The 16,396-nt window shown below is 41.2% G+C and overlaps 1 protein-coding gene across 1 annotated transcript; it reads left to right on the forward strand.

The window, feature by feature from the left end:
* The first annotated feature begins 3,183 nt into the window (after positions 1-3,183).
* Positions 3,184-3,990, forward strand: LOC108776343 (uncharacterized). Its single transcript, XM_018542945.1, has one exon. The coding sequence runs from the start codon at positions 3,184-3,186 to the stop codon at positions 3,988-3,990; it is 807 nt and encodes a 268-aa protein (XP_018398447.1).
* The last annotated feature ends 12,406 nt before the right edge of the window (positions 3,991-16,396 follow it).

A 16,396-nucleotide genomic window follows, 5' to 3' on the forward strand; every position in this document is an offset into this window, starting at 1 on the left:
TCCTGGATGGATTCACGAAGGAGAACGTAACCCGGCGTTAGTGGACCGCTTGTAAAATAGTCCACTACTTGTGATAATGAATAATGGAGTGTAACAGAGATCTTTGCGTCCCAGATTGGATATGGGACAACGGCGTGTGGGAGGATATTGTCCCAGTTCCCCCCTGTCGACATCGGGTTATGGGCTGACCGCTGCCTACACCGCAGGGGCAGCGGTGGAAATGGTGCCTGCGAAGCCCCAGGATCCGGGGAATGGATCTAGGAAGACCAGTATACCGGTTCTTCGGTTAAGAGGAGGAGGAGATCCAGCTGAGGACAAGGCGCAGAAGATGGATGAGGGATGAGCAAACCAAGGAACCGGATATCTCCGTCTCGCTTATAGAAGAGGATCTCGAGAGCCTTACTGATTACAGCGAAAGTGAGGACAACGAAGAAGGCTTCTTCAGGAAGCCTGGACCACGGCCTAAGACAAAGGCCACTAGGAAGACCAGAAGCTCGCAAAAGAGAATAATTATCTCATCTGATTATGGTGATGAAGAGCTCAGCGAACCCCCGGGCAAGTTTGCCCTGGTTCAGCAATCTGGGGAGACCAGAAAAAGAGGTCGGCCACCTAGCTTCCCAGACGTTTCAAAGGATGGAGACAAACTTGCACAAATACATCTCTAAGAGAGGGACGCTGAAGAAAGTAAATGAGGAACAAGATAAGCGCTTACAGCTTAAAAGAGAGGAAATCATTAGGCAGCTCTCAAATAAGGATCTACTCAAGGGAAAGAGGAAAAAGAAGTTAGATTCTGATAAATATCAAGATGAAGTAAAGTACCAGCCTAATTATGAGATAAAGGACAAGGCAACAGAAGGCTAATGGAGGTGATCCGCATCGCCAAGACGTCCGATAACCTCAAGGGTACTTACGTTGGAACTTTACAACTAATTGTTCAGACGATGATGATCGACTTCCAAGTTCTTCTTGAGAGATTGGAAAGATCAAACGACAATGCTGAGTCAGGTGAGGTAGCTCTACTGCGGAAGGAGATAACGAGTATCAAAAGCAAAATGAACTGTGAGCTTGAGCTGGAAAGGGCAAGAACCAAAACGACAGAAGATAGAGTCAGCATATTAGAAAAGGATCTCTATCAAATGAAGAGAAATCTCGAGAGGGGAAAAGTCTGAATATAAAGGATGAAGGCGAGATAAAGACATTCACTGCAGATGAGGTAGAAGAAATAATAAGAAGGAAAGGAACACTAAGATCTAGTAAACTATCAGAAAAAGAAAAGTACTACAAAGAAACAGACCCAACAGAAGATGACAGGATGGACATAGATGGGTAGGTACCCGAATCGACTGAAAATGTAGCCCTATCCCCGAAAGAGAAGTGGCCGCCAATAGTTTTATCGGAACGTGACGGACAAGTTAGAATAGTGGACGACAGAATTCTCTCTTCTAGTCAAAAAATCATTATAGATAAAGGCAACATGAAACGTAAGGATAGACAGCAGATGGATACACGCCGAGATGCTGTTGGCAATCGACCTTCCAACTCCAAGGAAATATAGGGGTCTAACAAAGAAGAGTCACAGAACTTAAAAGACCTTATCACTCAGATTATTAGGGAGGCATTCGGCCTTGAACGGCAACCTCGTGGACGAAAACCTGAGTTCCTCACCAGAAAGGAACCAAGTGCAGCTAGTCAGAGCTACCAAGAGAGGCCACGTTTTAAATCTAGAAGTCGTTCTCAACAGGACATGACACCTAAAGCTAGCCAATTGCCGTAATCCCAGCAAGAGCCCACTTGGGTGACGGTTGTTGGCCGTAAGGCCAAAAGATCGGAAAAGTTTGCCAATAATAGCAACTGTTGTTGCTATTATTGGCAAACTTTTCCGATCTTTCCTGTTGTTACAAGAGACAACAAAATGGATCTTCCCAACAATCAAACCTGGGAACCATGAAAAGGAAGCCCCTCCGCACAGCGGCAGTTCAGATAACTGCCAAAGGCAAGGCCTCATACGCAGACACTTTGCGTCTCGCGAAGTCAAAAATTAACATTGGCCAATTAGGAATAACCGAAATGCGGCCGAGGCGAGCCAAAACGGGGGCTCTTCTGTTAGAAATCCCAGAGCCAGAGAATAGTGTCAAGGCGGATGAATTAGTAAGCTCCAGGAGGTATTTCAAGACAACGAAGAAATCAAGATCTCTAGACCTGTGAAGACTACAGAGCTGAGAATAGTTGGCTTAGATGACTCGGTATCTTCATTTGATATTGTGTTGGCAATTGCGACTCTGACGAATTGTAATCATGCGGATATCACATTTGGATTGGGTGGGCCCAATCAGGCAAGTTAGAAATAGAATAGGATCGACACTCGTTAAGTGCCCAATCGCTACAGCGAACACATTAATCGATGGAAGAAAGATTCAAATTGGTTGGACTACAGCACGCATTGTCCCACTCCCCACTAGAAGGTTACAGTGCCACAAATATTGGGAGTTTGGCCATGTAAGAGCGGAGTGTAAAAGCTCGCTGGATAGAAGTTCGGCCTGCTATAGGTGTGGGGAAAAGGATCACCTGGCCCTGTTGTGTCCTAACGCGGTTAAGTGTATACTATGTGAAGAGACTGGCGCTCCATCTAATCATCGCATGGATGGTCAAGCGTGCGACCCCAAGAGAAGGAAACTAGGGCCTACCCGTGGTCCAAAGACTTGTCCTAATATAATCACACTAGGAACCTTATCGACGATATAATAATATATCGTCGATAAAATTCCTAGTGTGGAAAACAATAATACTATAAGGTCAGAAATCCGGCCTTCCGGGACTACCGACAAGGCTAAGACTCTGAAGGACGGACCTGGAGCAAGTTAACAAGGATGAGGCCGCTCAGACTCAAATCCAAGTGACAGCACGAGAGACAGTATCTCAAGAAGCAGGATCATCAATAATGATGGACTCGCAAGTCCTGACCCCTATGGAGGTCGAAATGATTGTGCATCAGGCCGAGGTTCACAGGCCTATGAGTCCTAAGACTCTAAATTGACCGTCACCCGAGGATGCAGCAGTTAGCACATGGACAGATAAATCATCGCAGGAAGGAAAGAAAAATCCTAGCAACTAGAAATGGCCAATACGATCTTACAAATCAATCTCAATCGAGCGAAGATGGCCCATGATCTCCTATAGCAAGCCATGATTGAAAACAATGCAGGTCTCGCGATTATTTCAGAGCCTCATAGGGTGCTGGATCACCCCTACTGGTTGTCGGACAAAAGAGAAGATGTCGCGATTTGCTGGAGGAAGGACAGTCACCCTATGGCCTTCTCTCTGATATGCGCTGGTGAGGGCTATCTTACAATAAAGTGGGGCGAGATCTTCGTTACGGGAGTATACTGTTCCCCTAACGTAAGCAAGGCCACCTTTAAGGAATGGCTCGACGATTTAGGCCAACATATACAGGGCCATCTAGATAAACATATTTTACTATGTGGGGATTTCAACGCGAGATCTTCGTTATGGGGCGATAGAATCACCAACGCTAGAGGCAGAATCCTGGAGGAGTGGTCTGCATCGTTCGGTTTGGTCTGTGCAAATAGAGGCTCTAGAGGCACATGTGTAAGAAGTAGAGGTGAATCTATCGTAGACACCTCATGGATTTCTTTCAATATGAATAACAGAGTAGCGGATTGCAGAGTGTTATCTGATGAAACGATGTCAGACCACCGGTACATTAGTATCAAGATAGGCCTGTCGGCAGCCCATAGATCGAAAAGTCAGGTCAATGAGAGAAGATGGGCGGTACGCAAATTGAATAAGGACCTTCTCACTGCGGTCTTTGAAGTGCTCACGTGGAAACCGGCTCAAGAAGCTCAGGAGACAGATAACGTAATCAAAGATCTGGATGCGGAAACTATTCGACTACAGGACATAGTTGCCACCGCATGCGATGTAGCTATACCCAGGACGAAATCTCGTTCTAAGAAACAGGTTCACTGGTGATCTGAAGAAATAGACACCCTTAGACGACAAGCACTCAAGGCCCGCAGAGGAGTGAAAAGAGCCAAAATCAGGAAAGCTTCTGGAGACGAATTCTCGCGAAAAATCGGAGTATATAGAGCCGCGAAGAGAGAGGCGCGCGATCTATCGGACTAAAGAAAGATCATGGAAGGATTTGCTAGGCTCCCTTAACGAGGACCCATAGGGGACAGTGTATAGAATGGTTCTGGGCAAATTGCGTTACTGGTCCGTGCCATACACGGAGTCTCTAAAGCCTAACTTCCTCAATGAGACACTGGGTACTCTTTTTCCTGATCGACCGAAAAAAGCCCAGAGTTGGACTGAAGCGGAAGCGCTTCCCGATAGAGGCAGAGGACAATGGAAGCCTGAATACGAGGTTAAACTGGGCGAAATACGTCGCGCCATGCTCAGGATGAGGCAAAGAAAGGCTGCTCCTGGTCCTAGTGGCATTCCTAGCCAAGTTTGGGTCCCTGCCCCAGATTATGTTCATAATCAAATGAAAGATCTGTTTTCCCAGTACCTCAAGAAAGGAGTCTTTCCGAGGATATGGAAGAGAGCGATGCTGATTCTCCTCCGAAAGGAGAACAAGCCGGCGAACACCCCTTCCGGAAATAGGCCAATTTGCTTGATCGACGAGGATGCCAAGTTATTTGAGCGAGTAATTGTGGCAAGGATCAACGATCACCTGGACATACCATGCGGGGGCTCAAGGCTCAATACAGCTCAGTACGGCTTCCGTAAAGGTTGTAGTACAACTGATGCGATCCTGCGTGCTAGAGAGTTCGTAGAGGAGTACGTTAGTTCCACGGGGGAGTTGTAATCGGCGTGGCGATCGACATAAGTAACGCGTTCAACTCCCTCCCCTGGGACAGTATAGGCATGGCGGTTAAGAATCTAAAACTCCCCTTATATCTCAGGAGAATTCTGAGAGCGTATCTTTCCGAACGGTTCCTTACGTACTACGACGGACAAGGGAAGAAGTGTACGAGAAAAATAGAACGAGGGGTACCCCAGGGATCCGTCCTGGGTCCATACTTGTGGACACTGGGGTATAACGAGGTCCTTAAGAACTCTGATCTTCCTGAAGACTGCTCCATCATTGCGTACGCTGATGACACTGTGATCCTAGCGGGTGGTCGAGACTGGAAGAAAGTCATTCTGAGAGTCAACGAGGCTACACATACGGTCATACTGAGAATCGAGGAGCTAGGGCTATCCATATCAGCCCAGAAATCAGAAGCTGTGTACTTTCAAGGTGGTGGACGCAGACCACCAGCTAACACCTGCATTAGACCACCAGCTAACACCTGCGTTAGGGTGGCAGAAACGGACATAGTCGTAAAGGAGTATATTAAATATCTCGGGGTCATGGTCGACAGTCGATGGGGTTTCAAGAAGCATTTCTCAATGATCGGTGAAAAGTTGGTACGCATAGTCAACAAGCTGTCAAGAATTTTCCCCAATGTGGGCGGTCCTCGGTTTCATGTTAGACGTCTTCACGTGTCTGTGATTGACTCGGTGGCATTGTATGCCTCACCTGTTTGGACGGATAAGATTCAAAATAATCGTAAGATTCTGAGAACTCTTCAACAATCGCAACGAAGAATAGCGAGCAGAGTCATTAAAGGCTATAGGACGATTAGCTTTGCGATGTCCTCTATACTGGTAGGATTCCCTCCGCTTGCGTTAAAGGCGGATATGTACGCCGAAATTTACGAGGAGACGAAGAAGTGTAGAGCGGGTGGAGGGGTTATTCTTCCGACGGCTATGAACAGAATAAGACAACGAGCCAGGGACAGGTTGTACAAGAGATGGGAGGCCTTCATACGGCTCCCCGGTCAACAAGGAGGTGAAGTCGGAATGGCGATTAGACCGATGCTCAAGGAATGGAGTACAGACAAGGTTGGGCTCTCCTATCACTGCACGCAGATGCTGTCTGGCCACGGTTGCTTCGGGCAACAGATTGGACAGTGCTTCGCACACGATTGTGAATTGCCCTGCGTGGGTAGAGGAGCTGTATAATAATTAGTCAAACTTTCATTGTTTCATTTACGTTTTTATAGTTTAAGACATAAGCTATGTATTATTCACCGTCCGCAAAGGATTGTATTCGCGGCATGCACGGTCTCGCGTCATGATCGCATGTCTAGTTGCTTTCGGCGCGACACGCATTATTAAAGAGGGCGTACAGAGCTCTCGTGTACGTACAGAGGGAGTACAAGTCCGTTTTCCGTTACGACAACAACGAAAATCTTTCGAGAGCATTAGACGTGTGATTTCCTTCGCTCCAACACAATTTTGTATCCCAGTGAACGGCAATAAATTTAATGTGAAATAAGAGGAAGTCAATTACTTTCCTCGACCACATCGCTACTGACGGATTATCCGGTGGCACGTGTGACGGGCACATGCTCGTGGCGTATCATTCGCCGTTTTTTCAACAGGAGCGGAACGCTTTGACTGCGGACATCGGTCAGGACTTGACATATCCGGCAATAATCAAAGCCCTAATGGACAAAAAGAAGAGAGTAACAATCATTCCTCAAGTTTGTGAACGCAGTGATGGGTGCCAAGGAGCAGGCGGAAAGAGAGAGAGAGAAAAACCCGGGCTCTAATGCACGAGACGGGACGGCTACAGACAGACGAGGAGGACGAAAGAGACGACAATCTCAAACTCGGATGATGTCGATGACGAGACGCACAAAATGTGCAAGAAGAATAGAGACGACAGATGACGACGACGACTAGATCATCAGCCGAACAGATGGATGGAAGAAGAGCGGAGGGGGGGACGGCATGGGTGTCCGGCTTAGGCCGGTCCCCCTGTCGCCCCCCCCCCCTCTGCCCAGACCCCCGTGGGGAGGCGAGAGGCGGGAGACCTCTCGTCCCTACATAGAACAGGGCGAGGGCGGGTGCCGACGGAGGACAGTGTCCCCTCCGCCGGCACAAAGTTAGGATGGTGGCCTTCAGGCCATGGGCGGGGCCAGGGAGGTGATGTACCGATGGTACCGGAGGTACCGATGTACAGAACCCTCCCTGGCCCACTAACGCCAAGGTAGGGCACTCGTGAGGTTTTAGCGGGTAGGCCTCGGCCGGTTAGGCCGGGGAGAGTCCCGCATAACCCCGCTCCTCTCACCGGAGGGTGGGATTTGCGTAATGCATTTCCTCACGTAAAAAAAAAGGTAGCTAATAAGGAATGGAGCGCAGAACGAGTACGCGGAACTCGCAATTTCGGGTGCTGCGCAGAGGGGCGAGCATTCCATTTGAGACAGATAGATTAAAGAAAGTGAAAGCGAGATTTACGTGAGCAAGGATACGTGGTTACGTGGAATTGTCGAGAATATAATTTGAAATAACGATGATTCCGTAACAATTTTAATTTTCCAGTTTTAATAATGTTATATGTACAAATGTAGTTGCTAAAAGGCAAATAAATATTACTTTTATTATATTAACATATATTTGGAAGTTATACATTGCACACATGTCATTTTATTGAATATTTACCGGCAATCAAAAGAGAAAATCTTTTTCTCCATTTCCTTTTTTTTTTGAAAATGTACCCTCTTTGGCAACCAATGTACTCTTTTTCTACGGCCTTGAGTTGGTAACCCTAGGCAAGTCAGATGTTTGTAGTAAGCGTGCATAACCTCAAAATGTCCAAACAGATAAGATCGATTACGGAGTGTAACTAAAGAGCGGCGATAATCGAAGGCCTTTGCGTTGGGCGTTCGCAGACCGAAATTATTCTATTCTTCAGATACCCGAGATCGACTATTTATGATGTTGCGGCTAAATATTTGGCTTCAGAGACGTCCGAAAAAGGTTCTGCCAACCCGACGAGAAAGAAGCATTCAAAAGAAAAGTCGGTAAGGACTCCAGCAATTATCAAAAGGGCTCAAGAGCTCATCTCAAAGGATCCAGGGCTGTCTCTGACAACGTTGGCAAAAACATTGCGTGTGAGTGACAATGCGTCGAATTGCTGAAGAGAATCTACGCTGTGTGATTAAAATTCGACAAATACTCTCCGAGTCTGCCAAGCTGAACTGAGTGGCTCGCTGTAACTTGCTTCTGTGTTTGTTGAAAGACGAAAGTGCTGGACGCATCAAGTTTTTTTCGGACGAGAAAATTTTTTTTGTCGATGCCAAGGCGAATCGGAGGAATGACCGTTGGCTCGCCCACGACCCCGAAGATGTCCCTATAATAGCTAGGACAGTTTCCGGCCTCTGTTCACATCCTAGGTGTCGTCTCCAATGAGGGTCACGTCATGCCACCACATTTTTTTCAAAAGAAAGAAACCATCAATAAAGAAGTTTATTTACGCATTTTGACGACCGTAGTGAAGCCGTAGATAGATACCGTGGCCGCCAGGAGGTCGTACATCTTCCAGCAGGACGGTGCGCCGGCGCACACGAGTCACTTGGTTCAAAACTGGCTATCGGATAACATGGACATGTTTTGGTCCAAGGAATTCTGGCCGCCGAACAGTCCAGATTTGAATCTGTTGGATTACTACGTGTGGAGCGTCATTGAACGAGTGACCAACAAGTCGAGACATCCCAACGTAACATCTCTCCAGACCGCTCGAAGCGGCATTCGTTAATATGGACAAGGACGCGTTGCAAAGAGCGTGCCGGCGCTTCAGGCCGAAGATTGAAGCAAAAGGGAGTTATATAGAGTATAATCATGCAGTTTGGATGAAGATTGTTTATAATTTTTGTATTATTTAATTGATGAATGTTTATATTTATTGTACTTTTTTATTTATATTTAAATTATAATTTTATACATTGAAAATGACCCGATCGGAGTCGAAACGTCTGGAAATTTTATATGTATATATTTTGTTTTTTTAAATTATACGTACGTTAAACATATTTGGGTCTGTGCCCTTTTTCTTATTTGTATTGTTTTATACATGTTGAGCCTTTTCATTACTTATTTTTATATAGAGTAATTTTACTTGAAAAAGATACCAGGATAATGATGTACAAAAGTTTTTTTGTAATTTTTACATTTTGATGAACAGAATTTCGTTTAAACAAATTGTTCATTTTGTCCGGATTTTAGTGGCGGACCCTGTATTTCCATAAACATCTTCTAATTATCAGATTAATTGTAAAATAATATTATTATAACAATTTTTAATAAATTAGAATTAAATTTTGAAATTTGTTTTGTAAGATTTTACTACAATTGCACTATAGTTATATGCATTCCGTTATTCATTGCAAATATAAGAAATCTATAATACACATAACGTGAATTAAAGATTTTCAGTACTCGCGCGCAGCCCACTCTACCGTTTTTCTTTATGCTTACCGCGATTTCTTAATGACCAAAATATTGCAGATGGCGATACTATCTAGTTGGCCTATTGATATATATAGAACGTACGTCTATAGGTTATGTACCGTTCCGTTTACGTATCATGCGGAAGTTTTGCCAGCCTCGCCCAATCGCTTGAACGGGTAATTTATTGTATGTTAAAGAAAAATTCATTGTATGTTGAAAAAAAATTTTCTTTTGTATTTCATAGATTAAAAAAATGAATTGCATAGTTGTCGGTTGCACATCGGGATATAAAAGTAACAAAGAAAACGAAGGTATTAAAATAAACATATACCACAACGCCGGATAATTTTAGCGAAAATATAATGTATTTCGTGGATTATTAAAACGAAATTTTATTATTAGTATAATTAAATGTTACATTACATTATATTTTCGCTAAAATTATCCGGCGTTGTGGTATATGCTCATTTTAATACCTTCGTTTAATACCTTTGTTTATAACTAAACCATAGTAAATTTATATTATTGTTTATAAAAGTAACCCCGAAAAGGTACACTTTTTTCGCGTACCTAAAAATAATGATAAAGCCAAAGAATGGCAGAAAGCATCGCTAAGGAACGATATAATTTTAAATTCTTCACACTGCTTTTGTGAAAAACATTTCTCAGTAAATGTATTGTTTGGAAAAAGTTATTCTAGAATAATGATGGTGAAATTATTCAAGAAGTAGATAATGAAAAAGTATTAAATATATTGTGTCTACGTCTAAGAATGTAATGTTTATATATTATTGTAAATTAAATATTAAATGATTAATTATAATTGAATAATTGATTTTGTAGATTCAATTAAAGAGACCTTATGTTAAGGAAGGAGTGGTACCTTTGTTATTTCCTTGGACAGAATTTACAAATGAAAATAACATGATAAAAAATACAGAAAGTGCATCTTTAAACGAAAATAATGATATCAAAGAGAAAGAAAGTTCAGACCGTTCAGACACTCTAACATTTAATGATTTGAAATACAATCATAAGCTTTATGTCCCAATTCCCAGATAGCAAAATGCTAGCAGTATGCCAGCAAACTTGATCATGACGTTATAGCAGATATTAAGTTGCTGCTTCCTCATTAAGCTTAGTTTCTAACAACTTAGCCTGCCAACATAATACAACGATAAAAATACAACAAAAATCAATCATTATTTGCTATCACATCGTGACAGCGTAACACGGTAAAAATACAGCACAACCTGACATAACCAGTACTGACAGCAAAAACGCAGCAAAAATCGAGCACGGTCTGCCGTCACGTGGTGACTGCAAAAACGCGGCAGATATAGAATGCGATCTATCTAATTAACTATTGAATGTGTCCTCAATTGCCCAGATAGCAAAATGCTAGCAGTATGCCAGCAGTATGCCAGCAAACTTGATCATGACGTGCAGCAGATATCAAGCTGCTGCTTCCTCATTAAGCTTAGTTTCTAACAGCTTATCCTGCCAACTTAACACAATGATAGAAATAAACAACAAAAATCAATCATTATTTGCTATCACATCGTGACAGCGAAAACGCGGTAAAAATACAACATGATCTGACATAATCAAGTACTGACAGCCCGCCGTCACGGCGTGACGGCAGGCTGTGCTCGATTTTTACTGCGTTTTTGCTGTCAGTACTTAATTATGTCAGATCGTGCAGTGTTTTTGCCGCCTTTTTGCTGTCATAATATGACAATAAGTGTGCCAGATTTTTAACAACATTTTGCTGATTTAACATGTAGTCATGTTTTATATCAAGTTTTTATCTATTTTTTGTTAATTTATTTTGCCAGCATGTAATGCTCGAATTCTGCTTGCTTTATTTCGGTAACGTTTGATGAATTTTTACAGAATTTTTGCTAGTGTATTATGACGCTGGTCTGCTCTATTTTTACTATATTTCTGTTAACTCTATACTGAAACCGTGTTCGACTGTTGCTCGATTTTTGCCATTATAATAATGTAGCATAAATTAGCAATGCGTGCTTTTGGCAGGTTTGGCTATCTGGGTGAGTGCCATATTGCTCGCACGCATGCGGATGCACACGAAAAAAAAATTTACAGCAGTTCTTTATTAATTAGATTTCTTTCTCCATCATTTGTGTCCTCTCCTTAAGTGCTGACTAATAATACCTAGGAAAAAACTTTTAAACCTGATAGGATTTGAGAACTTGTGACTCCTCGATCCACGGTCCAGTTCTGAGTTGTTCACCTAACGTACTGCTCCACTGTTACCTTATTGACAGAGATGTTTCGAATTGTCTATATATGCCGTTACATGTAATCGCAAAAATGAAGCAAGAAATGACGTTTCAAATAATAAGTTAATTTAATAAAATTTATAAATACTTTTAGTTTAGAGGATTAAATATGTATATATGTATATATATATATATGTTTTCAAAATTTATTACATTTACCTTATATATTATCCTACGTTTTGATTCTCCACCCGAGTGTATGTACCAATTATAATATTTTATTATATAATTATTCAAATAATATTTAATATATACAATATTTACACACACATCTATGGAATTTTGTGTAATTTATGTAATATATGTATAAGGTAAATGTAATAAATTTTGAAAACATATATACACTCATACACGAAAGTATTCGAACGCTTACATTTTTAACATTTAACGACTTAAATATGTGTATAAATTGAAGCATTTAAAACAATATGCTATGTATAGCAAGGGATAGGTCTTAAGATTACATAAGTGATATTACAAAATAATTTAACAATGTACATAGTCTTTACAATACATTTATTGTTAACACGCATCATAAGTGGATCACAAAAGTATTCGAACGGTACATTTAATAGTTACTTAAATTGAATAATTCACAGTTTTAATAAGAAGTTGATCCGCCTTTTGCTTTTATTACAGCCCTAAGACGATTTTCCATTGAGTGGACTAACTTCGAAGTAACATTTTCGTCTATTGATTACCATATTTCAATAATATTTTGTTTCAACGTTTCTTTCGAAGTAATAGCTGTATTTCTTAATCTTCTTTCCACCTCATCCCATAAATGCTCGATGGGATTTAAGTCGGGACTTTGTGATGGATGTGGCAATGTATTTGGAACATTATACAGTACCCATTCTTTGACAATTTTCGCTGAATGCTTCGGATCATTGTCTGATTGAAAGTAATAATTATTGGTTAGATTCAATTTTGATGCACTGTCTTTTAAATTATCTTGTAAAAGTTTTAAATACTTTATTTTATCTAAGATCCCATCAATAAATATAAGATTTCCCACTCCACTAGCTGCCATGCAGCCCCACACCGTTACGGAGCCACCATTATGTTTTACTGTTGGTCGTAAATTTGTCGGTTCTAATTCTGTGTTTTGTTTTCTCCAAACACTTTTACGTCCATCGTTACCAAAAATATTATATTTACTTTTGTCAGAAAATAATACTGTATCCCATAACGAATTGTCTTTATTAATAAATTCTTTAGTAAATTTTAAGCGTAGAATTTTATTTTTTTTTGCTAATAAAGGGTTTTGTCCTTGGAACTCGTGCATGTAAACCATTACTTCGTAACAATCGTCGACATAATTCTGGATGTACTTCTTTTTGGAACTGCGTAGCAACCATTGATGCCAATTGTGGTGCAGGATAAACGCGGGATATCCACGGCGGTCGCGAGTTTTCTCGGCGGCGGTATGCAATCGCAGCGGAACGCGGGTATACGCCAGCAAGCGTCGTTTCGCGGCGCGATACGTAATTTGGCAATACTAAGAAAAAGGAAACGGAGTTGGTACTTGACGGCCGGGAACGCCCGACAGAGGCAGGGAGCGCCCTACCCCTTTTCAAATGTCAAGTACCAAGACGGGATTTTCGGGATGCGGAAAAGAAGGTACGGAAGGTGCGAGTGATAACTAATAACGGCTGTCCGGCGGCCGGGAACGCCCGGCAGAGGCGGGGTACACCCCACCCCTCAGGTTCGTCGGAACAACACGTGAATTAGTTTGCGCGCTCGAGATGCGTTTCCTGGACGGCTCGTTCGGCGGCCGGGAGCGCCCGGCAGAGGCAGGGTACACCCTACCCCTCAGGTTCGTCGGACGAGCGAGTCGCTGGATCGGTATCGTGAGCTAAGGAACTGGTGATCGGATCATATGTGTCAGGAAAGCAGTGAAGACAAAAATGCCACGCGCGGCTTGATATCGCGGTATCTTATACCAGGCCGCCAGTCTCGCTCGTAATGCCTCGGTTGGTCGCGGTATTTTCCGCCGATCGGCTTCTCGTGGGAGAAGATTTCCGATCGGCGGTCCCCGGCGACGGTCGGCCCTTTCCGGCGAGACTGGCGGTTATAGCGACGGCTGCTGTTCCTGCGAATTATGTTTGATTTTGAATTAAAATATATTCGGGCGCACCGCGCCCTTATCGTTGCTAATGACCACCGGTCATTACGACGGCAACCGGCTAGGTGTTCGTGCCGGGTACGATGCCTATTTTTAGGGGGCATCGTTACAAGGTAAGTTTATATATACATACAAATAATACATGTCATTAGAATTAAATAAGTGTAAGGATGGTACCTCTTAGATCAGGATATACTTATAAAGATATTGTAAAAAATAGATGATAAATAATAAATTATTTTATAGGATAATACTGAGTTGTAACAAAGACCTGATAAATAATAAATTATTTCATAAAATAATATTGACATAACTATCAAATATAAAGGTATATACAGACAGATTGGATTCAGGCCTTTTCTTTCAATAAATCTGAAAATAAATCTGAAAATAAAATACAGTATATAGAATTAGTTCTTTTTTAATTATGTAGAGAAAAGAGAGGACAAATATTAGAAAACTTATCTGATACGATATTGATGAGATCTTTTAATAATTTCACGGTAATTCCATGAATCAGAAGCGTGCTTGGTGACTTTAAAATGTGTGAACGTAACAAAGAGATATCAGGTCAGCAATCACGTCAGACGGTTACATTAAATTGGGAAGATTCAAAATTCACTTCCTACTGTTTTGTAAAAATAATAACGGGCCTTTTCTTTCAATCTGAAAAAAAGGACAGTACAAAGAATCAGTTCTTTTACAATTATATTATATAAAGAATTGAGAAAACAAATTAATAGAAATTCTACACAAATCTGAAATGATTGGAATCAATATTGTATCAGATAATTTTAGAATCTCTATTAATTTATTTTCTCTATTTTTCACATAATTATAACAGAACTGATCCTTTGTACTGAATTATAATTTTAGATTTATTGAAAGGAAAGGCCTGTACCTATCTCTGTCATATTTATATACCATTTACTAAAATATCCAGAAAACTATTTGTTATCCTTAAAAGGCAATGTGTACTAAAACCAAATAATTTTATCTGGCGTAATCTTAATTTTCTCATCACTGTGTTTATTTTGTGAGTTGCCTTTTACTGTATTATTATTTATTTGTCTGGTAGTTATCTCAAAATTATTCTATGAAATAATGTATTGTTTAGCAGGATATACTTGTAAAGATATTGTAAAAAATAGGACAAATGTAATAGAGACCTGATAAATAATAAATTATTTCATAGGATAATATTGCGATAACTATCAAATATAAAGGTATATACTGACAGATTGGATTCAGGTCTTTTCTTTCAAATCTGTAATTAAAATACAACATCAGTTCTTGGTAATTATATAATACGGGCCTCACCTCCGATTTTGATCTAATTAGGCTTATTCGACGCGTTTTCACTCAAATGAAAGAATCCGGAAGAAATTTGTGGCGCTCGACCTCGTGAACCGAGATATTAAGCGTTAAAGTTCGAGATTTTAGAGATTAAGATATCTGTCACTGCTTTAAAAATAACAAATTACTGCTTTAGAAACACAAAAAGACTGCTTTAAAAATACAATTCACTGCTTTAAAACAATAGTGGAGCCCCCCCCGCAGGGGGGGCAGAACCTACTGCATCCACGCATACACTTTTAACGTAGAAGTAATATGCGTGGATACAGTATGTTCCGCTCCCTCAGTCCCTCTATGATTGTACTGTTACTGTAAAAACAACAATTCGCTGCTTTAAAAACAATAGTGAAACCTTCCCGCAGGAGGGGCGGAACTTACTGCATCCACGCATGTTGTATCTACGTTGTAAAAGTGTTTGCGTGGATACAGTGGATTCCGCTGCGGGGGGACTCCACTATTGTTTTAAAGCAGTGAATTGTTTTTTAAAGCAGTGAATTTGTATTTTTAAAGCAGTGTTTTTGTGTTTTTAAAGCAGTAATTTGTTATTTTTAAAGCAGTGACAGATATCTTAACCTCTAAAATCTCGAACTTTAACGCTTAATATCTCGGTTCACGAGGTCGAGCGCCACAAATTTCTTCCGGATCCTTTCATTTTGAGTGAAAACGCGTCGAATAAGCCTAATTAGATCAAAATCGGAGGTGAGGCCTGTTATGTTTCACGCCAGATAAATCTGTGATTATATCTGTGATAAATCTTGTGAGTATATTTTACATTGATCTCAACAGTAATCCTCGAGTGTGCGAGGATTACTGCTGAGATCAATGTAAAATATATTTAACAATAACTAGTACAATACAAAAGGTAATTTGAAATTAAGCAACGTGTCAAGATTCTACTTTAACGTAAAGTGTCGAGATTCTTCTCCTTCTCCTTCTTTATCGCTATCTCCTCGATATCTCGATATCTCGGACAGTCACGCTCTCGATGCTCTCAAGCCTTATACACAACATCTCCTTCCCTCTTATTTGAAACTCGTATATCCTAGACGATCAGGGAGTTGGACGTTACGCTTAGGACGCTGAGACATCTCCGTTGTTTCACTTGAAGCGGATCCTGGATCTGAACTTGACTCATCAATATTTTTTGGCTCCTTTGAATTAAACAATTCTCCTGGGTTAATGATGATTTCACTTGAGTTGGATTCTGGTACTTCCCGGAAAGATGCCGAAATTATGTGATCCACGTGTCGTTTGATAGTACGATTATCTACTCGTACGATATATGATACTGGACCAATGGATT

The sequence above is a fragment of the Cyphomyrmex costatus genome, unplaced genomic scaffold, assembly GCF_001594065.2.
Source record: "Cyphomyrmex costatus isolate MS0001 unplaced genomic scaffold, Ccosl1.0 scaffold353, whole genome shotgun sequence".
Taxonomy (NCBI): Eukaryota; Metazoa; Arthropoda; class Insecta; order Hymenoptera; family Formicidae; genus Cyphomyrmex; species Cyphomyrmex costatus.